General features: G+C 42.2%; 3 protein-coding genes across 5 annotated transcripts; 1 reads left to right on the top strand and 2 right to left on the bottom strand.

Annotated features, from left to right (window-relative positions):
- Positions 1-132: 132 nt before the first annotated feature.
- Positions 133-12,238, bottom strand: LOC308325479 (V-type proton ATPase subunit d 1-like). The gene is made up of 8 exons (XM_080777979.1): positions 12,059-12,238; positions 10,097-10,271; positions 7,010-7,188; positions 6,691-6,770; positions 1,819-1,896; positions 1,443-1,619; positions 798-875; positions 133-472 (listed from the first exon to the last, which is right to left on the bottom strand). Exons 1-8 carry the CDS (start codon positions 12,189-12,191, stop codon positions 311-313), a joined length of 1,062 nt encoding a protein of 353 aa, XP_080634105.1. The 5' UTR covers positions 12,192-12,238; the 3' UTR covers positions 133-310.
- LOC308325480 (serine/arginine-rich splicing factor 7-like) lies at positions 2,973-3,696 on the top strand (the record flags this gene model as incomplete). Its single annotated transcript, XM_080777980.1, has 1 exon — positions 2,973-3,696. The coding sequence occupies one exon, from the start codon at positions 2,973-2,975 to the stop codon at positions 3,558-3,560; it is 588 nt and encodes a 195-aa protein (XP_080634106.1). The 3' UTR covers positions 3,561-3,696.
- Positions 12,239-17,594: 5,356 nt separating the features above from the next.
- LOC308325481 (uncharacterized protein) lies at positions 17,595-26,707 on the bottom strand. Of its 3 annotated transcripts, XR_013965028.1 has the most exons (4): positions 26,529-26,707; positions 21,527-21,600; positions 18,566-20,339; positions 17,595-18,504 (listed from the first exon to the last, which is right to left on the bottom strand). XR_013965028.1 is itself a non-coding variant. In XM_080777981.1 (3 exons), the coding sequence occupies exons 1-3, from the start codon at positions 26,617-26,619 to the stop codon at positions 20,172-20,174; spliced, it is 333 nt and encodes a 110-aa protein (XP_080634107.1). In that variant the 5' UTR covers positions 26,620-26,707; the 3' UTR covers positions 17,595-20,171. The 3 variants fall into 3 exon arrangements, 2 of the variants coding, with proteins under 2 accessions (XP_080634107.1, XP_080634108.1); XM_080777981.1 differs by having other exon boundaries at positions 17,595-20,339; XM_080777982.1 differs by having other exon boundaries at positions 17,595-20,336.
- Between the last annotated feature and the right edge of the window lie 504 nt (positions 26,708-27,211).

Raw genomic sequence — 27,211 nt, 5'->3', positions numbered from 1 at the left:
GTCTCTTGTATGAATGATCTGTAAGTATGTACAAATTTGATTTGAGATTTGTGCTACCAAATGTTCCGTCATTCATTATAACCAGTGCAAACAATGAAGCAGGGGGTCTAATGCAACTATAAATGCCACATACTTTAGACCTTTAGACTGATGAACTGCATTTATTACATTACCATACAACACAGTACCATTTGATTTCAGTTTTTGTCTGGGGGGAATGGGACCCCAATGTACAGTGGAACATCCAGTATTTAACACTGTTACAGAACCTTAAGGGACGTTCATTTGGACGACGTTGAGAGTGGGTGATCTAGAAGATGGGTATGTAGTTGTCTATCTTGGACTTCTGTCTCTGTGTGACGCACTCTGCGATCCACACGATGTTACGATTCTCCTGCTCCTTCAATTTGACGTAAGAGTAGAACACTCCAAAGTGGAACTGCTGCAGGAACGCAAGTGTGTTCAACTTCACCTGCAGAAGAATTGATGATGACAATAATAATAAACTTAATTTATAAAGCACTTTCTGAAACATGCAAAAAACTAGATTTAAAAAACAGCAAAATTAGTAGTAGTAAGTAAAAGTAAGTAAAAATCCATAGTTCATACATATGTACATAAACTACTGTAAATTAAAAACAAATACTTTCATATAACATGAACAAATTAAAACAAACAAAATGTACACAAGGAAATAAGAACGGGAGCCTGTAGATGTGCTATTTTTGCTTTAAAGAAAAAGAGGACAGACGGGCATGGTAATTGCAATTGGATAAACTGAATCAGCGTGACTTTACCTCTCGCTCAAAGAATCTGTCCTCCAGAGTTCTGGCATTGGATCCAGGCTCACGTTCCGTGAAGATAATTTTATAGTCCTGCAGGGAATGCTTCCATTATGAACTGTTCTACAGCTGAGTCTCACTGCATCATGCGTCATTTAATGTTATAAACTCAATCTGGAGCGTTGGTTCAAAATAACAAAGAGTTACAGGCCTGTAGGGGTCCTTTTGGAAACCCTTTAAGGAACCCTGAGGGGCCCTGGAACCACTCATTTAGAATATAGCAACATCTCATGAAATGTTCGTTAAGGAACTCACAATTTCATAAGATTACGATTCTTGGGCCACGATTGAACAAGATAACAATTCTTCAGTATGTTGCCATTCATTTCTATTTGTATACATTTTTTCACTCGCGTCAACTCACAAGTTGCATTCTTTCACAAACACTAGCCATTATATAAAAATAAATAATTGAAATTGTACGTGCATTTTGAACAACAAAGTAAACATTTAAACGTGTTTGACTCGATCATCATAAATTGAAGTTGACTTCTTTGGCACTTTTTCATTTGATTGGCTCGGCAGCAGACCTTCATATCTGCTGCCGAGCCAGGACTGCAGTGATGCACAGAGCCCACCGGCAGTGTTCTCCAGACCCACCGGGTAGATGTCAGCCACAGCTTTGACCTGCTCATGGTCCTCTGCCCTGGCCAGCAGCCGCAGCCCGTCAGGGTGAAGTCTGCCACAGGTAGGGTACAGAGCGCTCCTCTCCGAACCGCCAAGGTCTGTCCCAAACGAGTTCACCGTGATGATGAACGCCCTCCTGTCCGCCTCGAACTGAGGTGTGCACGCACACGCACACACACACACACACACACACACACACACACACACACACACACACACATATACACACAAACACATACACACACCACATACACGCGCTCGCACATGTACTGTATAAGATCAAACTGTCAAATGAGTGAAAACTGTTGTAAGCCTTGTTTTTAGACCGCAGAGGACCTTACTGCCTTACCTCAAGGATAGGACACATAACCTCCGTTGTTGCACCACCAATCTGCTGGCAAAATGAGTGGAAGGACTCCAAATATGCCTGGCAAATAATCACAGTACATGTTTGTGTAGTTTAGATCAGTGATTCGCAAACTTTTCAATCTCAATTCTTTAAAAAAAAGGACCCCCATTTTTATATGCTTAAAGCCAAGGACTTGATGTACTTTTCTAACTCTAGGGCCACAATCTACAATATCATAAAACCCTAACCCTAATCCCTAGTCCAGAGTACAGAATACAGCAGAGGACAAGCAGGAACCTGCATGGCTGACCACCATGGTGGCCAGCCCAACGGCACACCATCCTTACATTGAGTCAGAATATATACCGGTAGGCTACACAAAGCTGAGGGACAGGCAGTTATTTTGGGGACCCCCTTGCAAGGACACCCACATGATTGACATTGACACCTTAACTTGCAGCTTTAGTTGGAAATCACCTGATTGATCAACACTGGTGCCTGCTGAGAGGGTGTCATGACATAATGTTTAAGAGATGGTCAACAACTGAAGCCAACTATAGCATGAAGCTTGCCCATAAATGTGAAATAGCAGAAAACATGGTCAGTGTGGTTCATCAAATATTCTTCATACACTTTCAGAGTTACAGACCTATAACTCCCCGAGGAGCCACTTTGAAAACCATAGGTTTACTTGTCAGTAAGATGGGGCTGGAATCGTGACCAAATATGGAGTCATCATACGTTAGACATCACAGACTGGCCTGGCCTCACCTTTTTTACCCACAATTGGAGATGAGTCTGAGTCTGAGTCTGTCGAGCTGATGTTACTTGTGCATGCTGCCAGTTGGCCATGGACTTTTTTTTCCTCCATGTTTTATTTGACATATTTAACTTTAATCATTTTATAATGGATGGAAGCACTGGAGCCTTGCCCAAATATGGGATCATACATCATGAATACGTATTTATAGGTGACGCGTACGATTAATGAATACTCATTCAAGTAGCAACTTTACTAGAAACTTGTATAATTCAAATTTTAATTAGGGTTAATAAAAGTCGAAGCTATTTATTGGTCGTATGTAACCAGGGTGTCCGTTCTGTTCAGAGTCGACTAGTAAATCAACCCGATTCGCGGAAGGAGGCCAGGACAGATGTCATACTACTCTTCAAGGGCCACCGACTGTAAAGTCTATATTGGTGACCTGGGAACCGGTGCTGCTAAAGATGAGCTGGAGCGGGCGTTCAATCTCTTCGGTCCCCTGCGAACCGTCTGGGTAGCCAGGAACCCGCCCGGGTTCGCCTTCGTCGAGTATGAGAACCACAGAGACGCGGAGGACGCCGTGAAAAGCATGGACGGAAAGTTCCTGTGTGGCAACCGCATCCGCGTGGAAATGTCCACAGGCATGTCCAGGAGGGGCCGCGGCGGGCGCCCCGGCAAGCGTCGTTTCGATCCCAATGACAGGTGCTACCAGTGTGGGGACAGGGGCCACTACGCCTACGACTGCAAGAGCTTCAAGAGAGGAGGAGGAGGAGTCCTCGGCCCTCCTCGCAGATCTAGCAGATCTCGCTCCAGGTCCCCGGCGTTGCGCTCCAGGTCTCGGTCCCCCCGCGGCCACCGCTACCGCTCTCGCTCCCGTAGCCGTGGTAGCAATGGCAGCCGCCGCCAACGTTCCGTGTCCCGCTCCAGCCAGAAGACAGGCCAGGCAGCGCTCCTGCTCAGCCAGCCGGCAGACGCATAGTCTCTCAAGTTCTGCCAGACCCCAAGGTGAGACGAACACCAGGTGACGATTGAATGCAGATTTTATTTCCACCACTTAGTTCTCAACACTGATGCTTCTCTCCCTCCAAGGACCACATGAATCCAAGACATGTCCCTTAAACTCCCATCTCCCACCCGGCTCAAGAAACAGCCGTCTGTGTTGCCGTCTGATGTTTTTTGATTGATTGATATTTTGTATTAAGCATGCATATTATTTGTACATCTTTCAAATGTATAAAAGACCAAAATAATCCTTATTTTCACTGTGGTTCTTTAACTAACATTTTATAATATAATTAAATGGCGGTGGGTGGAATCGGGGGTTGGGGAGTCTTGATAATATTTTTAGTTCCTGCAGTGCATTATCTGCTATTTAACTTTGTTGACATGGTTTTTTTAAAGTACTGCTTTCCGTGCCCTATACTGTACATCATAGAGATGTCGGGTAAGGGAGAAAAATCAGTGAAAGGACCAGGGGTTAATTTGCTGACCCCTCTGGTCATTGTTTTTTATTGAATGTAGGGATAATGTCTTATCCCCGCTTCTAGTCAATGCTTTTCCTTTTGGGACATGCAGACTGATAATTATGTTTGATCGACTACAGTATATCACTATTCGTTGTACGATGACGTAAATAGGGCTTAAGTGGTTAATGTCCCCCATGTTTTTTTTACAACTCGAACCCTGAGGAGGATGTAAAAACTGGTAGACAATAGACTTGGGCAATTTGCAGTTGTCTAAATGTTGAGCATTGCCTGACTTAGTTGGTGCCATTCTTTTTAATTCCTAAATGCTGGCCATAATCCTATACATGTAGCTCCTTGTTCTCACAAATGCTAATAACTTGCCACCTGGTGTTGTACATGTTATACTGGTGATTACCGGTATATGCATTTGGCCACGGACCCCCATCACCTTAGGATGATTTTTTAGGGGCGCTAGCCCCTCCTATTCACAGCTTTGTGTGTCTGTCCGTTTGAGCACAGAATGTGCTCAGCTTAATTGACTGAGCACGGAATGTGATGTATGATGATGCATGATGATAAGAGCGCCCTTCCCTTCACACAAGTGTGATTATTTTGAATCTCTGGACCTTCAACCTCCTGTGGTCCCTGTACAAAATATTGAGAACCAGTGTCTTAGACACAAACACACCTGTCTGATTTCCATGTATGATGTCACATTTCTAGACAGAATATTTTAGTACTATTATGGTGCTGTCGTTTTACAACCGCATTGCCCTTTTTGAGGGGCGCCTCCCACATCTGGCTTTTTAATATGGCAGCCAAATCTATGGACTTTTAATGTTTGTTTAGAGCACTTTTAGCAAACAGAGTGGGAGCCAAGTATATTTACAGCATTAAACGTCATGTGACGTCAATTTATACATCTTGTGCCCCTCACTTCACACAAGTGTTAGTTGAGGGGCGCTAGCCCCTCCTATATACAGCTTTTGTCCCACACGTCTCAATATTTGCCATTGACAATGAAAGGAGAAATTAGGTCAAATGTCCGCCAAATATGACGTAAATTTGTGTGGCAACACAAAGCGCCCCTCACTATACACAGGTGTAATTTTTAGTTTTACAGGTATTATCAGTTTCTTGTAAACAAATCGGACTGTCTTTATTTTGTCCTGATTATCTGAACTATTTTTGAGTGGGTCCTAGACAATCTAAAACGCAGAGCACAAATGTGCTGGGTATTTCTGCCTTACTTTTTTGCCTGTTAAATAAACAGTGTGTTATCTGGGCGCAAAGCCTCTGCCCATGCAAGGTGCAAAGGGGTTGTATTTAGTATCTGAATAGTCAGGCGTGTGTTTTCTCCTATTTAAGAGTATTTTAGTTCATTAAGGTATTCGGCAAGTTGAAGTGGACACTGACAGTTTTCTGTTGAGGAAACCGGTTATGGAGGCAGTGTTCCTCAGTTTTGACTGGTGATTATCTATACTATAGACAATATCCTATATATGGACTACAGGAATGCTGCAGCCTCAACCCTAAAGCCCCTGGACTCAGTTCAGATTTATTGCAGGAGATGCATCACTGCACTTTATGTATTGTTGACTGGCCCTTGATTGGCTATGCAAAGTACATATTGAAGATAAAAGTGAGGGCAGAAAGTGATTGGCCAGAATGACATTTGTGATGATTTGATTGGTTGAGCACAGAATGTGATCTATGATGATAAGAGCACTCTTCACTTCACATAGGTGTGACTTTTCTTTTAATGCCTCCCACTCCTTTAACACATTTTAAAGTTTGCTTCAATGCCATAGTTTGCACAGTTCAAATCCATAACTACGCTCCATTGTGTATGTTTGTAATTGTTTTTAATCTACTTAGTATTTAACTTTAATATATTTTAGGATCTAGCTCTAGTTATTTATTTTATATGTCTTGTTATATATGTTTGTCTTATTGTTTGCTACAGTTCGTATATTCGCTCAACGTCACTGTAAATGAGGGCAACCTCAGTGCCTTTTGAGCATAAAGGAAGTGAATTAATTAATTCATTAATTAATAATGATGTTGGGAGACACCTTTCTCCTGTAATATCTCCTACTTTATGTCCAAGAAGACACATATGTGACCGATATCACATTGCAAGCTAATTATAAGTTATGTTCTTTATTTAAACCACCTATTTAAGTATGACAGCGACCGGTACGCAGCCCAGTATGCTGGACTTCCAAAATGGATTCTTCTTCAGATTGGATATCTTAATATTATTCTGCAATAGGCTACTACACTCTCCTTTTCTTGCTCTCCTCGCTACTTGTCTCCGTGCAAAGCAGTGGCTACTTTTTATTTTTTTATTTCTTATTTGTAAGGGATAATGAAAAATCTAGTGAAAATGTGTTTATCTCGGCACACAAAAATACTACATTTTTGGTGCTTCTTTTTTGATCCGTGGCATCTTTATTTTAAGGTCAATGTACATGAAGCCATATTAAAAGGTAAAACGGTATAGTTCCACAGTCATAATCACAAACATCACACCCAGCATCTGTCTAAACAAACAATAACATTCTTAGCATTTGTGGTCGAGCACACTTTGTCGTGTGACAAATCTTTAGAAATCTTGTACTCTTACTTTTGATGAATTACCTTGTACAGTTTGTTTCTGAGGATCTCGGCTCCCATCTCATCTAGGTTGGACTCAGACACAGCGTCCTGGAAAAATGGAGCTGCCACACATGGAACATCACTGTAGGGTTATCATAGTTAACTAAAACCAACTGCATTACTAAACCTAGAATCCATCAAACATTTTAGGCTGATGCTTAACAAAAACAAGAAATTACTGAAGATGTATTGTGTATAAAAACCAACCCAAACTACTGTAACTAAAATCATATAGACTCTATGATTTTAGTTACAGTAGAATGTCTCAAACTCTCTAACAGGGATGCCAGCATTCAAGTACCGAGGGGTGTGTCGACCAGGATGGTGGAGTAGAGCTCGGTGGAGGTGCGGGCGATGCCCACGGCGGCCATCTGGTCGAAGGCGCCCAGCGGGTGGCATCGTGGGAGCTGCTCGCCAACGTCCTTCTGCTTCAGGGCTCCGGTAATCAGCAGCACCACGTTGTCTATCATGTAGCTGTAGCTATGGAAACGAGGCCATACGGAGGAGGAAAACATGAGCGTGGTTCCAGACTAGTACTTGAGTTCTGTCCCATTTGTCTGTTCATTTAGGCCATCTGCAGCCTTTTATTATTTATTTAATAAATACAATAAATATTATTATTCAAGCACAGTGTGCTCACAGATTATGTAGGAATCAAAACAAACAGGTTTCAGCTATAAACTATGATCATACTGCTGCTCCTGATGGCTTATATCTATCTGGTGGTCTGAACAAATGAACCAATTAGACATTGCCAAAACTAAATTATTAACTATATAACTATTGCATTTGATACTGGGAATGTTCTGGCTAATGGCTATAATGCCACTGTACAGTACTTATTGTCTCCACCAGGCCGAAGGAATGGGGAGAGAGAGTACGTTTTGCACTCCGTCCGTGTGTGTGTCCGCCGTCCGTCCGTCTGTGTACAGCTAATCTCCGGAACAGTTAACCCGGTGCCAAATTTTGCACACACACTCCCTGGAGGCCAACATGAACCACATTTTCCAGAACGGCCTGTTATAGCGTCACCAGGAGGCTGACTTTTGAGAAACACATTTTTTTATATTACTCCTCCAGATTCTGTCCAAATATTCCGCAAATCGTTAGACACTATCTCCATAGTCGTGTGTTCAAGCCGGATCTGTCCGATATTTCATATTCCATCCTAATTGGCCAACATTGGCTTTCAAAGTTGGCAGGATTGGCCCGTTTTGAACAAAAAGCCTCAAAATCATGAACGCATCCTGCAACTTACGTGACATCTTTCACAGACTTTCCTACTAGGCTGAGGAATATATCCCAACTTTTTCACATTGGCCTATATGGTAGCGCCACCAGGAGGCCACAACCTGACCTGGTGGAGACCTGTGCCCCGAGGGGCACTTTATCTTGTTTATAGATGGAATATCAGTTGAGCATGTCGAGTTGAGTCACCAAGCCTGCAGGCCACTGGGTGCTTATTGTCTTGGTCTGATCAAATTGATCTTGAGATTGAGCATTGCTATTCGAAGGAACTGCTGTGCATACTGTACTGTATGTTCCATCTTCTGTTATGAGTCATGTTGTTTGGTCACTTGTTTTGTCACACCTGGAGTACTGCCCAGTGATTTGGTCAAGTGCTGCTGAGAATCATCAAAATCCCGCTGGGTTGGACTGGATCCTCTCTGGCTTTCTTACCCTGGAAACGGGCCAGACGGTCGTCTGCCAGGTCTTCTTAGGCTGTCCAGTGGGTCTTGTCCCCTCTAAAGGCCTATTCATACTCAATGTTCAAGGTTTCTTTATTTTGTCTCCCACGGGAGAAATTTGTCTTGGACCCCAAGGACCCACCCTGCAGCATACAGATACAATACAATACAATACAAAACAAAACAATACAAGACAACAAAGGCACACAGTGACACGTACAACATAAAAAAAAAACACACACACACACACACACACACACACACACACACACACACACACACCAACATACCCAGGTGCAAAAGAGGAAGAACATCACCTCATAACCTTCGACCCCTACCCTGTCTGCCCTCTGCAAGGACTCTGTTAAGGAGTGTGATTGACAGAGGGACAAAGGAATGCTTGTACCTATTATATTTGTACGCATAGACCTCGTACCTCCTACCTGATGGCATTAGCCGATACTCAGGGTATAGTACATGGGAGGGGTCAGACACAATTTTCTTAATCTGTCCAATGGTGGCCTGCTCAAAGATGACCTGGGGGGTGATCGGAAGTGTGGACATACCCATGATCTTCCCTGCCATTTTGGCTAATCTAAGGATCTCAGATTTGTATTTTACAGTTAGGTTTCCAAACCAACTGGTGATGCCATACCATAGATTTGACTATACTAGCTCTATAGAAGATCAGCATTATGTTTCTACTTACACCAAAAAGTCTGAGCCTACGGAGAAAATTAACTCCAGTTCATGTGACCACCAAAACTGTGATTAGTAAAAACAAAGAGATGTGTTCAGGTGAGCGGTGAGTCGCTTATCACCACGGTGTGACTTCATGTAGTTTTAGGTGGTCATCTTTTGACCTAAAACTGGAATTTTCTTCTCCCATTGTCTTCCTTCCTTATTACGTCTGTACAAATCACAGTCTGCCTCCCATCAAATCCACAATGAACTCCACTCCCATCCCATATATAGATATGTTCTAGTTACGTTCTTAGCTTCATGATAAATGCATTCTATATAATATATAGATGTATTATGTGATGTATTCCCATGCTTTTTTGTTCTTGCCTAATGTAAATCGCTCTGGATTAAGAGCGTCTGCTAAATGCCTAAATTGTAAATTGTATGTGTCAGCTCAGCACTGGTCTTTCTCTCCCTCAGTGACACACTGACTGCACATCCATCTAATCATCCTCATCTCCGCTTTGATTCTCTTCATGCTCCCCCTCAGGGTGTTTCATTTGTATACTTATAATACGACTTCTGGTGCAGGCTGAGTACGCTTGCCCTTTCACCTTCATGGGTTCTTGGATGTTCACATCATCATGCAGTCACTGCTAAACCCCAACCTGCGTTTCAGCATATCTCCCCATAGCCCCTCTTGTTCAGCAGCATCTGCCTGTGGAACGGCTCCCCACATACTCTAAAATGTTTCACTTGCCGCTTGTCTTTACCCAACTGCATGATGTTATTTGGAATATATGTTGTGTTTTTCGTCATGAGGATAATACACTGAACTCCTCTGGTGTTGTCAAGACCACAAACACATTGTACTGTATGACGAGAACTGGAATTTTATGCTCCCCATCCAACAAATGTGTGTTTTGTGATCACTATTTGTCACTATTATCTGTTTCTAATGCAGAGTGATTTCACTGATTATCTTTTAACTTTGATAAGCACTGATGATAACATACGTGATGTAGTCGAGGAAGGTTGAGAGGGGCGGCAGGGCGTTGGAGCGCAGGCAGCTGAACTCGGTCAGCAGGTTGTCCCTCAGCCTGCTGTCCACCAGGGACAATGTGAGCTCCTCCTCGCTGGCCGTGGACAGCAGCCCACTGTACTCTGTGGTCTGCAGGTGGAGCTTCATGTCTGCACAGGAGACAAGCAGAGACTCTATAAGCGTTTGCCCCACCCTAGGGTGTGGACCAGGGCCACCAGACACTGGTGGGCAATAAACTATCTGGTGATGAATATGAAATAATAAAGTTGACGATTTGCCACGGTCCTAGTAGGTGGCATCGCCAACATTATTATTATTATGATATTCATGGTCATATATGAACCTAGATTGAAGTCATGCCATTGATATTTTTGACAGATAATTGAGACACAAAATAAGGTGTTGGCGTTTGGCAGATAATGTACTGTAACATTACACCTCATGGAAGTTGAGTAGAGTTTAGTGTTGTCCATTGTCATGGAGTGCTGAGCCTGAGTCACATGTGACAGTTGAAAGAGAAGTTATAATTATCATCTGTGTTGGTAGAATACAACACGGAAACATTTTTTTTTCTTTCTTATTTGCTGCTGCTGCTTGTGTTGTATGCTGTGCGTAATCGTATACTATTGTGATTCAAGGCAAGCTGTATTGCTGTATTGGGGCCAACCATGAGTGGCAATGAAACATATTCAGGGAACTGTTTCTAGTTTCTGGCTCTGCATGGATTTGAAGGCTGATGAATCTGTCTGTTGTGTTGTGTCTGCCATTGAAGGCACTGTGCAGTATACATTATGTGTACTGTACTGTATGTGGCTCTTGGTCACTTTGATTAGCCAATGTCTGCTATGTTTCCCTTTAAATGTGCCTCCAGACTTCTGCAGATACCCTGAATCATAGCTCAATTATATTTACAAACCACACGGTTGTTAACAAATATCATCCAATGAAAAGCTACACAAACATGATTAATTCTCTCTGAAGAGGATGTGACAGTGACTAACCACACAAGCACTCACGCAAGCACGCACGCACACACACACACACACACACACACACACACACACACACACACACACAGAATAATTGCTATTCATTGGCTATCTTTATGTTTTTTTTAATGTTCCCTGATTTGCCATATCTGAATAAGAACTTCAGTCTATCCAGCAATGAAGATATTAGTTTTGTCTGACAGATCTGTTTTTAGATATTATATATTATTATTATTATATTATTATATTATATTGGAATCAAACACAAAGTATTTGTGAGGAATTCTAGTGCGTCTTTCGTCACATTATTTCAAATGATCTATCCTCTTACTGTATCTCTCTTATTATTACCTTAGAATAAATCTGAGATTAAGATGTCCTCCTGAAATCTATGATGGTCATTTGAGTGCTCCCACTTTTGACACTTTTTAATGTATTATTGGAAGGTTTTAAAGGCTGAGTAAGTTGTTATCGGTAACTTCTTATATAGTTAACAATGTCTGAACCACCAGATTGTTTGGATGGAATGGAAAAAACATTCCACCTTGTGACACACTTGATTCTAAAAATATATAAAAGTCCAATGGATCATGCCAATTTCATGGCATAATTTAAGGCCTCATGAAGATCTTAGGACTGAAAGCTCGTGGGTGCATTCTTCATTCATGGCATAATTTATCAAAGGACATGTTAGTGTAAAGAATAAAAGTCTCCTTATGCTGAACAGAAGATTGACAAGATGGCTTTGATGCTGTCACATAATTCCTAGGTTCTTGGACACTGATGGAACAGTGTCAACACTGACACGGTAGAGGGTACGTGTTCAGAACCTCAGACTCAGAGCTGTAAGCCCTTAACATTCAAATAATAAACAAATTATATGAGCCCACAAATACCATATCACCTAATGATATTATGACAATCCAAGTCTTCATGTGGTATCTTACCCTCCAGTGTTTCGCACTGTGCCAGGTTGTGATAGTCGGTACACGTCAGAATCTGGGCTTTCATTCCTCGAACCAGACCCTCCAGGTATCCATGGTCCACGTTGAATGCCAGCTCTGCACACACTGCCATCATCCCAAATGTATCAAATTTACCCAAAGATATTAACCCGACAGGCTGCACTTTACTGTACTGTTTGTCCTTCACAATGTCCAGCTCTGTCTCTGCATGGACTTCTGCATTTTCATTCTATGACTAACAAACACCCAGGCTCTCTTTATTTTCCCTTCCTCTTTTGTAGTACATTTATATGTATTTGGCCGCTGAACACCATCTGAAAAGATTTGGTGCCAAGGAAGATTTGTGTTAAACGTTTTTACAACATGTGAGCTGGGCTCAAATTTCCATTTTAGGTTACCTGTATAATCATCATTCAGTCCATTGAGTGTCGTAATGATGAGGGTGAAGAACCATGATTTGCTTCAGCATAACATTTAGCTTTGCATAATAATCGATATTGTTTGTCTGTACGGATTGTTTTGTGTTCTGATCGGTCTTTGTTTAACCTCTTAAACGCCACGGGGGTCCGGGAGGGAAAATCTAAAATATCGGAGTTGGAACCTGAGACCTTGACCAGCCCCATTTACCCACTGAGAGCTGTTCATGAGGTGGACAGCCGTTTGCCCCCGCCGGCGGGGGATAAGGGGTCGTTTGATTGTTTGTACTAGGAGGCAGAAAGGATAGCCCAAAACCGTGTTGGATGGAGAAGAGACTGCAGGAACTGGTACTAAGTAAGTACATGTATACTAGACCACAGGGACATATCATACCATGCCATCTTTATTTATATATCACATTTAAATAACAAAGTTGTACCAAAGTGTTTTACAATAAAATAATAATAATACAACTTCATTTAAAAACAAACGACATACACGGTGTCACTTTCAACATCAAAAACAGCTCATACTAGGCTTGGCAATGCCAAAGAATAAAGATACGTCTTGAGGCGTGATTTAAACACCTGAAGGGTGGGGGCTTGTCTTATGTGCAGAGGCAGCTCATTCCAGAGCTTGGGAGCTGCCACTGCAAAAGCCCGGTTCCCTCTGAGCTTCAGCCTGGTTTTAGGCACTACCTGGAGGAGCTGGTCAGAGGACCTAAAAGCTGATTGTAAAGTGTTGATTTACAGTGAATGAATTCATGAATCGGAATCTTCCTTCCGGTGTGGCGTTTGAGCGGTCTGTTGTTACCACAGCTATACTTACATTCCAGTTGTTGTCATGTGGTTATTTTTTTGGACCATGTTTTTGAACATTACAGTGTGTTTGATTGTGGATGCTCTCCTGAATGAGAGGATTTTGGGTGGGGATTTGCAAGTCCTTCAAAGATGGTTCAGCTTGAAGCACATGCCAGTGTCTGTTGAGTATCTCGTTAATTTGTGAAGCACATGTGATTACATTCAGTAGAGAAACAAGCCCGTCTTGGATTTTTAGTTTGGTGTATTAGATAAGACATTCGAGCAAGAGGTACGATGTGTGGTTTTCTGAGTATGATGTATGGCTTTCTGGAGGATCTATAGAGTAGTATGGCTTAGGTTGTTAAAGATATTTGGGGTTGTGTACTTGATACCAGAAGGCACTGGCAACCGTAATGATTGAGTAATAATTTCCTCAAAGGACTGTAAAACCTTTGGCTTTCAGACATGTAAGATGTGTTACAGATGCGCTAGATTTTTATTTGTAATACATTCAATTCCATGTTGGTTATTCCTGTATTCCACTGATTCCACTGGGCAGCATTACAGTTTGTGATGCATTCCATCCCTTTCATCACCTTCCAGGAAAGCTGACAGCATCCCAGGAAAAGATACGGATCAATGTAGGCTACAGATGCAGCCTTGATTAGAAAGAAATATATAATTTAAATAAGATTTGTTTCATATGCCATTTTAGGCAAGGTAGCTAGAATTCATGTTTAAGGTATCATATCATAATCGTGTGTGTGTGTGTGTGTGTGTGTGTGTGTGTGTGTGTGTGTGTGTGTGTGTGTGTGTGTGTGTGTGTGTGTGTGTGTGTGTGTGTGTGTGTGTGTGTGTGTGTGTGTGTGTGTGTGTGTGTGTGTGTGTGTGTGTGTGTGTGTGTGTGTGTGTGTTTTCAAGCGTTTTGTGCCCGGCCCCAACAAGCTGGGTACCCTGGTTCGTAGCCCGGCCTAAATGTGCATTGTGCATGTCCTAAATGTGCATTGTGCATGTCCTAAATGTGCATTGTGCATGTCCTAAATGTGCATTGTGCATGTCCTAAATGTGCATTGTGCATGTCCTAAATGTGCATTGTGCATGTCCTAAATGTGCATTGTGCATGTCCTAAATGTGCATTGTGCATGTCCTAAATGTGCATTGTGCATGTCCTAATTGTGCATTAATAAGCCGGACCTGCTTGTGGATCAGCTATTTTCTTTATTTTTTAAATAATCCGATTCATGATTGTCAGCTTGAAGATCAGGTCGGCAAGTGAGTCTAAGTAATTAAGCTTCTCCCCTGACAAAGTCAGAGAAAAATGTGGTTAATTTCTCAGCAGTGCTGGAGGGACACGCCTGGCCAGTGTGAAATGAAACCCCAGCCTTCACACAGAAGGTTTATAGAGGAATTGACTGTCCTGCGGCCCATCACACAAAACCTCAACCTCACATAAACCAAGTGGCTCCATGCAATGACCTCAGAGTGAAGTTTCACACGTTGGTCAGCCAACATATTTCTAATAGGCTATTCAGTAACGATAATATAAAAAATTAGGTTAATGAATAAAACTGCCACAGTGCGATGCTGCCGGAACTACCCAGATCTACCCAGAAATACACATTAGGTTGTGGTGATGTCATAAAGATTTGGTCTTTAGCAGCGCAATTGTCCCATGGGCTATGGCATGGGTGTCAAAGTCAAGGCCCGCGGGTCAAATGTGGCCCGCCATGTCATTTTATGTGGCCCGCCTGCCTCAAGCTATTTTTTTTAATAGCCAAAATATAGGCTTATAAGTAAGGCTGCATGATATATCGAACATGTACCTTCATCAGAGTGGAGAATATAAATAAATCAAGTTGAGCAAAGCCACTCTTCTCTGCCCCTCTCTCTAACAGACACAGTTAACGATTGCTTGTTAAGTGCCTGCCAGACAGACAATCAGATGAAATGAAGGCAGGTGTAGAGTAGAGTGTAGACTAGTGAACTGAACATGTTCTCTTTATATCAAGTACTTCATACCAGCCCCTTATGAAACTACTTCTCCCCAAATCCAAATTGATTTCATTTTCCATCCTGAATGGCAGTAACTAGCATACAATGAGAACTGAGAAGATCTCCACAAAGGTTTACTCATGATTATATAACTGTAACCATCAAAGCATGCACTCAACATAATGGTTATGTGACCATGGCATGTGCATAATATAAAATCTTATACGTTTTATCTGATATTGATTAATATGGGGGGTGGGTTCAATTAATTGATTATTAATCGGCAGAGCTGTCGACTATTCAATTTGGCTGATAGTCACTTTGTGGCATCCCTGTATACAAGTTACAACAAGTGAGTAAGTGACTATCTCTCTTCCATACTGGTGTGTGGCGTCTCTTGCGTGATATGATGAAGTGGAACGGTGCCAGTAGCCCGTGCACATTATAGGGACAAAGTCGTGTGTGTGTGTGTGTGTGTGTGTGTGTGTGTGTGTGTGTGTGTGTGTGTGTGTGTGTGTGTGTGTGTGTGTGTGTGTGTGTGTGTGTGTGTGTGTGTGTGTGTGTGTGTGTGTGTGTGTGTGTGTGTGTGTGTGTGTGTGTGTGTGTGTGTGTGTGTGTGTGTGTGTGTGTGTGTGTGTGTGTGTGTGTGTGTGTGTGTGTGTGTGTGTGTGTGTGTGTGTGTGTGTGTGTGTGTGTGTGTGTGTGTGTGTGTGTGTGTGTGTGTGTGTGTGTGTGTGTGTGTGTGTGTGTGTGTGTGTGTGTGTGTGTGTGTGTGTGTGTGTGTGTGTGTGTGTGTGTGTGTGTGTGTGTGTGTGTGTGTGTGTGTGTGTGTGTGTGTGTGTGTGTGTGTGTGTGTGTGTGTGTGTGTGTGTGTGTGTGTGTGTGTGTGTGTGTGTGTGTGTGTGTGTGTGTGTGTGTGTGTGTGTGTGTGTGTGTGTGTGTGTGTGTGTGTGTGTGTGTGTGTGTGTGTGTGTGTGTGTGTGTGTGTGTGTGTGAAGACCCATCTCTTTCTGTCATAGTGACATTGTCCTGCATCAGATCATGTCCAAATCAGGTTCTCCAATCTCCAGTAGCCTCTTCAGTTTTTTGAAGATTTTTTGAGTGGTACAACCACTCCCTTACGGAGCTGTGTGTGGCTGGCTTGGTCTGAGCACTATGTGTGTGGCTTGCTGGCTGGCTGGGTCTGAGCACTATGTGTGTGGCTTGCTGGCTGGCTGGGTCTGAGCACTATGTGTGTAGCTTGCTGGCTGGCTGGGTCTGAGCACTATGTGTGTGGCTGGCTGGCTGGCTGGGTCTAAGCACTATGTATGTGGCTTGCTGGCTGGCTGGGTCTGAGCACTATGTGTGTGGCTGGCTGGCTGGCTGGGTCTAAGCACTATGTATGTGGCTTGCTGGCTGGCTGGGTCTGAGCACTATGTGTGTGGCTGGCTGGGTCTGAGCACTATGTGTGTGGCTGGCTGGCTGGCTGGGTCTGAGCACTATGTGTATGGCTGGCTGGGTCTGAGCACTATGTATGTGGCTTGCTGGCTGGCTGGGTCTGAGCACTATGTGTGTGGCTGGCTGGGTCTGAGCACTATGTGTGTGGCTGGCTGGCTGGCTGGGTCTGAGCAATATGTGTGTGGCTGGCTGGCTGGCTGGGTCTGAGCATACATAGATAGATAGATAGATAGATAGATAGATATTATAGCAGTGACTGACTGAAGGGCCTCCCACACCGACTGCGAACGCCGTGTGTCAAAAAAGCTGCATTATTTTCAATGAACCTATCGCACACCGGCGGCGTCCGACGCGCGCTGACGCCTCGCCTGACGCACCGATAGAACCAGTTCTACAGCGGGACCGATACTCCTGGGGGGTTCTCAGAGATGCCAAATCTTTGTGTCATAGGGAATTATTGTTATTTTTACCCTTGCATCCCTATAACATTGGCCCTAAATAACTTGTAGATTGACTATTTTCAGCAAAGAGATTTGATGTACAGGGTAAAAAGAGCAGACCAAGTCAAAGGTGAAGTTTACAAAGTGTTGAGCATTTAACACAAGTTGTTAAATGTCCCAGCGTTTTAACCTGCCACACATGTCGGGAGCCATGGGTGATTTTTAACCTGCAGCACAGGATTGTCTGACTAACCCCACCCCGGAAAGACATGAGAAGATGGCTGCATAGTGGATAGAGCTTCCAGACGGAATTTTGGGCTGTATTTGGCTGTATTAAATGTTTGGGTCTGCTGGTAGAATTCTGGTTATAAACCAGTTTTCCAGAAGTGATTAGATTAGAAAGAGGACAATAAAAGAGGGAACATATGGCCAATAGTTTTTTATTCAATAGAAAAAAATATATATAGACAATCTTTTCTCAAAGGCTTGAATCACATACATACAGGAACAGAAACTTTTTTTCTTTTTTCTTGAAAACAACTCATTCTGTTTTCTTTCAAAATAAAGGAAAGGAGCTTTAAGATGAGGTTAGAAATATTATTTCTGTTCCCATATAGATCCACGTACTCATTCCTGACAAGATAATTGAATTTAAAGAGGAAATGGTTCAGATAACCAGAAGCAGCTGCAATACAGTTAACCACTTAGCCTGATTTTATACTTTGTCGTAGGACGGTGTTGTTGTAAAAATAGGCGATTTTTAATGACTTGCCCAAAATAGGGACACCAGGGTTAATGGGGTTAACTGGGGACAATACCAGAGGTGAAGGCGCATACACAAAATATATTCATGAAGCGTTATGTTGTGTGAAATGTGATACATTGTATACACTTGTTTGTGTTTATGACTGTATGCATAAGATATACTGTAAGAAGTAAGGGACACCTTCCTAATACTGGGCTGTACCCTCATGTTTTACTGATGTGACATTGTGTCATACATTATGACATGTCTATAAAAAGGTGATTTTAACTAATAGTAACAATAGCTCAGGCGGTAGAGTGGCCACCATGGGAGCTAGAAGGTTCCAGTTTCTTCTTGCTTCTCCTGGCTCTTGTGTCGAAGTGTCCTTAACTTTTTCTCTGCCTGCTACGTTTATAATCGTAGCTAAAGCCAACGGTACTAAAGGTGCTAACTATGTACATTCGTATTTACCTTTTAGCATTGCTTCGGTTACAATGGAGAGCCTCCATTATAACAGGATTTTCTCTAAAGCTTTGAGCGTCCATGGTGAGCCGTCGCGCATCCCGACGATCGTAAATCATTTGTGAGTTTGTATCGCTGAGCACATGTAACTGTTTGTAATGATAGCTAAGGGGTATGAGCTATGGCTAACGATGACTGTGCTTACAACAATAGCCCCCACCTCACTGAATAACCCGGAAATGAAACAAGGAGTGTAGAGTGAGAGCGGACAACTGCTCCCAATGAGCCGGTGTCTTGCATGGTAGCCTCCATCTTCAGTGTACTTATTGGATAAAGATTGTAGCTTTAACTAAACCAAGTGGAATTAGACGGGGATCAGATGTTAGATTGGGTTAAACCTGGTCAGTTTATAACATGACATCATGTGTCCCTTATATCGTTCACATACAATGTACATTCATTGTAATATGAGATCATTCTGTGTACTGCAACTGTGTTGAAGTTCCCTCTGTCAACAGTGGTGGGCGTACAAGTTCAGTCCATAGTATGTTTGTGCATCTACATATTTTCTATGCAGCGTGTGTGTGTGTGTGTGTCTGTGTGTGTGTGTGAGAGCCTATACACCACAGTATCAAACCAAAATCAGTTATTTTCAACAAGCGGCACCATTGAGTGACATAGTATAAATTTAGCTTTGAGCTTAATGCATAATCCATCGCACAAGGATGTTTGCTTGCCAGAAAGAACAGATCTACAAGCTAACATTGCATCACGCCGGGACATGTTATAGATACAGTAGGCCTATAGCAGTCAGTTGCACCAGCCGTACGCAAGTTCTCTCTTCATTTAGGGTCCACACTAAACAATACGTTGAAACTAGTTAAAGCTGTGCCGAGTTAAGGAGAAAGATGTAAGATTCATCTTAGTCCACCCTATATTGTCACAGAATATTTTCAGCGAACAGTGTAATTCTTGGTAGTTCATTGCCGTGTTGTTAAATTACATAACCTAAATGCAAACAGTCATTATGATCGAGGATGAGGTTGTTGCCTACTGTACTATTTTATTAACATTGTTTTTATGTAACGTAATTTCGGAGGCAACAACCTGTCATACTCAATAACTGTTTCTCGCCCCGGGATGTGGTCTCGCCGGAGGGTGGAGAAAAAAAGTTTTGTGTGTAATTGTGCCTGTCAGCAGCTCAGTAATCCTCAGCTTCTCCACTCGTGGAAAAACCAAAGCACAGGCATAAATCTGTCATCGTGAATTACTACTGGGTATGTAATCTGTCACAGAGAATTCACTGGCCACGCCAAACGGCCAGTATAAATCGCCCCTCCAAGTTATCCAAAACTATGCAGGATGCACCATGACTTTCACTATTTTACAGAGGACTTTACGCTTACTAACGACTAGGGTGTGAGATTTATGGTAAACTGTAACTTATGCCTGTTTTGTAACTATTTCAGCTGCTGCAACATTTGAACTTCTAACTTTCTCAATTAGAAATTATGTTATATGTCGTACACAGCCGACGCAATCTACAGTTATTTGTGGCTAGCGACACCGCAGTACTACATAGTATCAGTGGTTCTTGATCTAGATACCTAGATACCAAACAGAACCTTATCGGAGAGTGTACAAATGTAACCGAATGGACACATTCGGTTTCATTCGTGCACTCTCTGTGTCATGGGGGTAGTTTGTGGCCCTAATGCAATATCAAACTGGGGGGGGGGGGGGGGGGGGGTTTGTCTTGAAATTAAAAAGGTTTTTTGAGAACCACTGCACTAAATGAAGACTTAAGTCTTCTTGGAGCACTGCGATCCCATCCTCCAGCAGTGGCAGATGGTGTTGAAGAGGCGACAGCGGCAGGAGGCACACGGGTCGCAGCAGGGCTCGTTGAAGGAGCAGTTCTCCATCAGCCTACTGCAGCGGCGCGCAGGGCCCGGGGCCTTCACCCGCTTCTGCTATTGCACCACACACACACACACACACACACACACACACACACCCCAATCAACTTTATTGTTACATCACTGGCTTACAGATGTAAAGAAGTGGGTATAAAATAAAATAAATTGCCTAAACTGAGCTCCATCATTGTTTCAATCCAATCCTTTATTTATAGAGCACATTTAAAAAGTCCAAGAGTCCAAGATAAAAAAAACATAGTATAGAGATACAAATATACAACGAGGTCAAGGTGGGGGAAAACGGTAAAACAAAAAATTACTCACTCTGGGACCTGGGTTAAAAGCTTTCGAATAAAGTATCAGCATGGACTTCGGGACCTCCAGCAGCAGCTTGTCTGCCTATCTCAATGCCCTTTCTGGGACGTACAATTTTAAAAGGTCCTAAATATATGGAGGCGCTAGCCCATGAAGAGATTTAAAAACAAACAATATAATCTTAAACTTAATCCTGAAACATACAGGGAGCCAGTGCAGTGAAGCTAAAACGGGAGAAATGTGGTCACGCCTTCTTGTGCTTGTCAGAAGGCGTGCTTCCAGCGAGCCTTCCCACGTCCGAAACGGGTCGAGAAATGACAGTTACCGTGTTGCAGCTTTCCGTGCTCACGTACACATACACGTACACATACGGACACACATAGCTGCGTAATGGAGCGGAGGCACCGCTCAAAAAGATCAAGATATCTATGCAGAGTTGCAGACACACACACACACACACACACACACACACACACACACACTATGCATTGCATAAGACCAGCATAGTGTAAATCCACATAGCAGTAGGTATGTGATGTGTATGATTAGACATAAGGTGCACACAAAAGAAATACACAGCAACTTTACAGAAAAAGCTAAATCCACATAGCAGGGCCACAGGGAAAGTAAAGACCGCAGAGAGGAACATGAAGGGAGGAATAAAATATCTTAAATTCAACCAAGTGTATCTGTGACTGTCAGAGAGAGAGCTGGGTGGAGAGGAAGGGTGAAACAGGTCAAGATGGAGCAAGATATATACTGTAGAGAGAGATTAAGACACAGTGGCTTTCCCTTCGATACTGTACTAGGGAAAGCCAATATTTCTTCAGTCAAGGATGGGAGAACAAAGCTCATTGACTGACAACAAAACATTTGTTTGGAGTTTAGAGTTCCCAAACATGAGGTTGATGTAGCAAACAACTTACAGGAAGATGATCTCCCTGGAGTGGAGAGATTCTTCTCCTGGCAAACAAGCGTCGGTGGTTTCCTTGGCCCCAGGCTACAGTTGGAAACACAGATTTTTGTTAAGAGGCCTGGTTTTTATGTCCGTGAAAAACAATCCAGTGCCTGACCCTTTTAGATGTTTATAGTCAACTTCTGATTTATAATTCTGATTTCCATTTTCCATTTTCAACGCCTGAGCGGCTGATTTGATCATTTAATGTGGCCTTCCAATTTCTTTGTCACAGTGGGTGGGCTAGTGTTGGTTGATTGGCGAAGATTACATGCAATTATATGGCCATACTCATATTAGATTAAATCAAATCAAATAGATAGATGTATTCATTTCACGATTGTGAGGAAATTGAACTTAGTTATCTACAGGCCTCAATGTAAAAAAAAAATTATACTTCGGCGCACAGCAACACACACGGCATGGTGTCATCAGCACGTCAACAGGTGGGGGGCGGAGTCACCTGGGGGAAAAAGTGATTTGCTATCCGTTTCTTCAATGCAAATGGTGCTATTTTCAAATATGTGCTGGACTAAGGTAGATGCATACAGTGAAGAAAGTAGTCCGCACACAGGCTTTGCTCCAGTAGTGTTTTATTGTATTTAAAACACCATAAGTTAAGACACGACGTTTGGGCCGTGAACAGCCTTCATCAGGTGATAGTAGTTAGTATGTGACAACCTCCCTTTCAAGGTCGTCACGTCACGTGACTGATGTTGACTGGGTAGGTAATTTACAAACACCAATGAGTGACATGACAATAAGTATGAATAACCACCACAGCAAGAAAGTTTACAATAATACAACACAGTTTCAAAACTAAAAACAGTTTCAAGAAAACTTGCTGTTTTTTTAGCTTGTTACAGACTGTTTTAATATTTTTTTTAAATATTTTTAAATGTTTTAAATATATCTCTAAATACATAAGGGCACCAAACATCAGATCGATGCTGGTGAGATCTGATCATAACCCCCAAACACCTCGTACTTTCCTGGACAATAATGTCAAATAATAAGGTAATTTCTAATGTGGATCCTGTGCACAGTGTAACTTCACCACCAGATGTGACACTTTCAACCATCCACCCGTGTGGCCTCTCATATGTGGGATAAACCAGCAGAGCCCTTGTGTGTGTGTGTGTGTGTGTGTGTGTGTGTGTGTGTGTCTGAATCCCAGAATCCCAAAGCACACACAATCACAATGATAGCCATGTGTGTGTTCTTCCTTGTACTAACTAATTCATAATTTCACATCAGCAGTAAATCAATGGTATACTCAGGTCTTCCCTATAATTTGGCTTGAACCATTTCAACCTGGCATATCTATTCTGGGCATGTCGGATTTAAGAATAAAAACAAAATACTTCACAGAATGCGTCTCGATGTGACTCGTTGTGAGCTTGTAAATCAGTTATTTAGATTTGTGTCATACAACGAACAAAGTATACAGCAGTGGTTCCCAAACTTTTTCATGTCAAGGACCCCCAAATTGACACGGATTAGCCCGTGGACCTATAACGCTCTATAACAATCTAATTTCAAGGACCCCCAGTTTGGCATGAATTAGGCTAACCCCATTTAATGGCATTTCTATCTCTGGGACCCCAATTTATATAGTAGAATCAATGTAAATTTAACTCTTGGGAGTGTACAAATGGAACCAAATGGACCCATTAGACTATCATTTAGCTGGGGACCCCCTGGAACTCCCTCAAGGACCCCTGGGGGTCCCCGGACCCCACTTTGGGAACCACTGGTATAGGACTTGGGGTCAGTATGGGTATTGGGTTTGTTTTCCTGCCAGCACCACCCATGTCTGTGATTGGCTAGAATCTGTCCTGTAGCCTGGCAGGAGCCTAGAGGGATTGTGCTATAATTATTCAATTACATTAAATGACATAGTTGTAACTTGTATGTCTGACCAATTTAAAAAGATATTCAAGAATTGAGGATCTGTGGCCTGCTGCTATAGTAAAATATATATAATGTTGGGAGATTTTACTACAGTTTGTGAGCATTTTGCTGCATGCCATGCACACGTATGCACGCACTTGTGCACACACAATAACACACACACACACACACACACACACACACACACACACACACACACACTGGTACCACACACATGCACATATGCATGTCCATCATCTTGCCCACGGTCATTTCATACTTCTTGTTGAAAGACTTTGATCCCACTAGGTAAACACATGCCTGTAACTACAACACACACACACACACACACACACACACACACACACACACACACACACACACACACACACACACACACACACACACACACACACACACACACACACACGTCCATCATCTTGTCCACAGTCATTTCATACTTCTTGTTGAAAGACTTTGATCCCACTAGGTAAAAACACATGCCTGCGACTACCCACACACACACACACACACACACACACACACACACACACACACACACACACACACACACACACACACACACACACACACACACACTCTCTTTCTCTCTCTCTCTCTCTCTCTCTCTCTCTCTCTCTGAATGAACTAGGCTTTTATGGACATGGTAGCAAACCTATGACCACTGCTTTAAAACCAATCCTTTGTCATTGGATCTGTTTGCTTTCTTCTGCTGCTGTCCTATTGTGTGTTTTTGCTTGTTTGAGAATTGTATACATTATTATTACACTTTTCGTTTTCATGTTTTCTTTTCTCTTTCTTGTTTTGCTGCCCATCATGGATGCCCTCCCACTATAGTGGTATGAAATCCTTTGGCCTGTCCTGTGCACATCATGGATGCCCTCCCACTATAGTGGTATGAAATCCTTTGGCCTGTCCTGTGCCCATCATGGATGCCCTCCCACTATAGTGGTATGAAATCCTTTGGCCTGTCCTGTGCACATGCCCTCACTCATGTGCACACGGATATCTATTTCAATTTTGAAGAACTCCCAGCGTAGGGCCAGGGGAGCATCCAACCCTCCCCACATATGGTGCCATCATCGCTGCCAATCAACGTACATTTTAAGGACATATTTTATGTAAAGGTTTAGCTATAGTATAGTTAATGCCATGAAAGTATTTCAGTTTACCACATAAACAGATGGGGCATGCTTTTCCAACTTTCATCGTTCCCAACTTGTATTGTTCCCGAGTAGGCTGTGCCTCTAGCTCTTTCATCACTGCTAATTTGCCGAAATCATCTTTTCATTGGGTTAAGAGAAAAAGAAAACAGCCTGGCGTATCTGTTATAGATGACACATTATGTTAACCGCCCATATAGGGTATAGACGGCTTCTGTAATTTTTATGTTAAGTTAGCTGGAAATGAACACTGAAACCCTATAGGCCTATAGTTGAATACCCCGGGCTCTATACTAGGCCCTCTCCTATAGTTTCACTAAAATATAATTGCAGGATATAGCTACTGTAATCTACAAGCTCACAACATGTCTCTTTGCAAGGCGTTGTGAACTTGTAGATCTTCTATTTTATAAATGTTAACCCGGAATAAGGATGCTATAGGTCATTAGAATCATGTACAACAAACACACAGGAATTTAACTTGGTGATAGTGGTTCAGGTGATGGTTTAAGAACAGAAAACAGGAATATATGTCACATCATAACTGAAATGTGATGAAAAGGGTACTGAATTATTCTGATTTCTTCTTCTTCTTCTTCTTCTTCTACTTATCATCATCATCATCATCATCATTATCTTACTAACCTTATTCCAGTTCTACACTCAGCCAAATGTGATATGTGATAGCTGGCTATCCTTTTCCCCTTTCCCTTTGTTATTTCAAGAATAATGCCAAGAGATTAATGTTTATAATACAACAGAAAAAAATAATAAAAAATAATAACACATAACAATATTGGAAAAGGACCTGTGGGACTATAGCGAGAATTAATATCTTTCATTTATAGACCAATAGAGAGTATGCACAATTTGCATGATTTTCCCATCAGGACACGCCCCCCTCATCTAGACTGAGTGGCAAAACATTGAGCAGCATGGAGTGTTGGAGTTTGGAAGCACTCAACCGTCCTGCATAATGCATATCACCTGTTTCTAAATGTCACATAATGCAGGAGGCAGCAAAATGTTGCAGGGCATTTCTTGACAGAAAGTAGCTCGATCATAACGTTTCAATGGTGGATTTTCATGAAACAAAACTTTGCAGATAGAAAGAGGATAATTCAAGCTTTTCGTTCAGCTGCAATGTTGGTGAGTTTAACATTGTTTAATGCAATCAGACAGGACTTTTATGTTTGGATGTATGGGCTGTCAAGGACACAAAGTATAGTTTTTTGCCACTCAGTGGGCGTTCCCGCATAACATAATTAATGTACGATGATGTCATACGCTATAGAGGCTACAACTCAATTTATAGTGCAAAATATATTTGTATGTCACTATAGTTCTATTGGTCTTGATTGATTGATTGATTGATCGAAGTAGGCTATTTATTTAGTTTTCGTAGTGATTCTGTAGTGTAGCTATACAGACAGCGAGATCCAATTTCTCTCGTGTCCATCAGAACCCTAACCCTAACAAATTTATCTTTCATATCGAGTGATATGCCTTTGCAGGTATAGCCATGCAGGTGCCCAGGTCTATTTAGAAAAAATATATTAACGCAACTAATAAGCAACAGAAAAGGGACCTTTTAAACTCAACATGTAGCTTAGCCTAGAGAATATTAGGCTATGACAAACAAACTCATTCCACCTGTTGATTGCTTGGAATGGGACATGAGTGACTAACATTTTGCACACAATCACGACGGGAGTCGGGAGAGCGTGATATGATATTTAATTGACGCACGATCCTTTTAGCCTATAGTGTATTCATCTTAGAGTATCTAAGGTATTAATCGACTGTTTCCAACGCGCTGTGCCTGTGTGCTGTGTCACTTCAATTAAATTTGTGAAAATGAAATGTTAATCTGAAGCCGGTGGTGTTGAGTCTCACCTGAATCATGTTCGTGCTTCTTGCTATCTCTCTCTGCCAACAACGGGAGAGCCACTGAGAGCAGGAAAATACCCAGCAGATACTTCCACATTCTGAAGAAATCTGTTAAAATGTTGGAATTAAATGTTGAACAAATCAACTCAAAATGATATGTCCATGTGCTCCTTTCAGGAGAAAAAACTTCTATCAGTCTCTCTCTCGGGTCCCTTTAAATCCAACAGGCTGCTGGCTGCTTCTGTCCTGATGTTGGGAGGGAAAATAGGGGCGGTGTGTGTGTGTGTGTGTGTGTGTGTGTGTGTGCAAAGCAGAACCATGCTCCTAACTTTAACTTTAGCCTAATATGTCTATTTTCTAGTATTTTAAATGGATGGCATCATGGCAATTTTCTATGGTTTATGTTTGGATCCTCAAAACCGAAAACAATTCAGTGATGACATCTGCCTTAAATCATCAGAATGTCATTCAAGGTTAAATCATCAGAATGTCAGAAAGATTTAATACGTTTTTCCATCTTTGACTGAATCAGTGGCGTCAACTCCGTGGGTGCTCAGGAGCAGAAGCACCCACTGGCAAAATAATAAGCCAATAATAATAAGTTGCGGGGCGGGTGGGCACCTTAAAATATATAGGCTACTCAAAGGTGGACACCCACTGTCGTTATAGGAACCTTCCGCCACTGGACT

The sequence above is a fragment of the Protomyctophum bolini genome (assembly GCF_963924005.1).
Source record: "Protomyctophum bolini genome assembly, chromosome: 12".
Lineage (NCBI taxonomy): Eukaryota > Metazoa > Chordata > Actinopteri > Myctophiformes > Myctophidae > Protomyctophum > Protomyctophum bolini.
The sequence above is the reverse complement of the archived record's forward strand: the minus strand, read 5'-3'. Positions and strand labels throughout refer to the sequence as shown.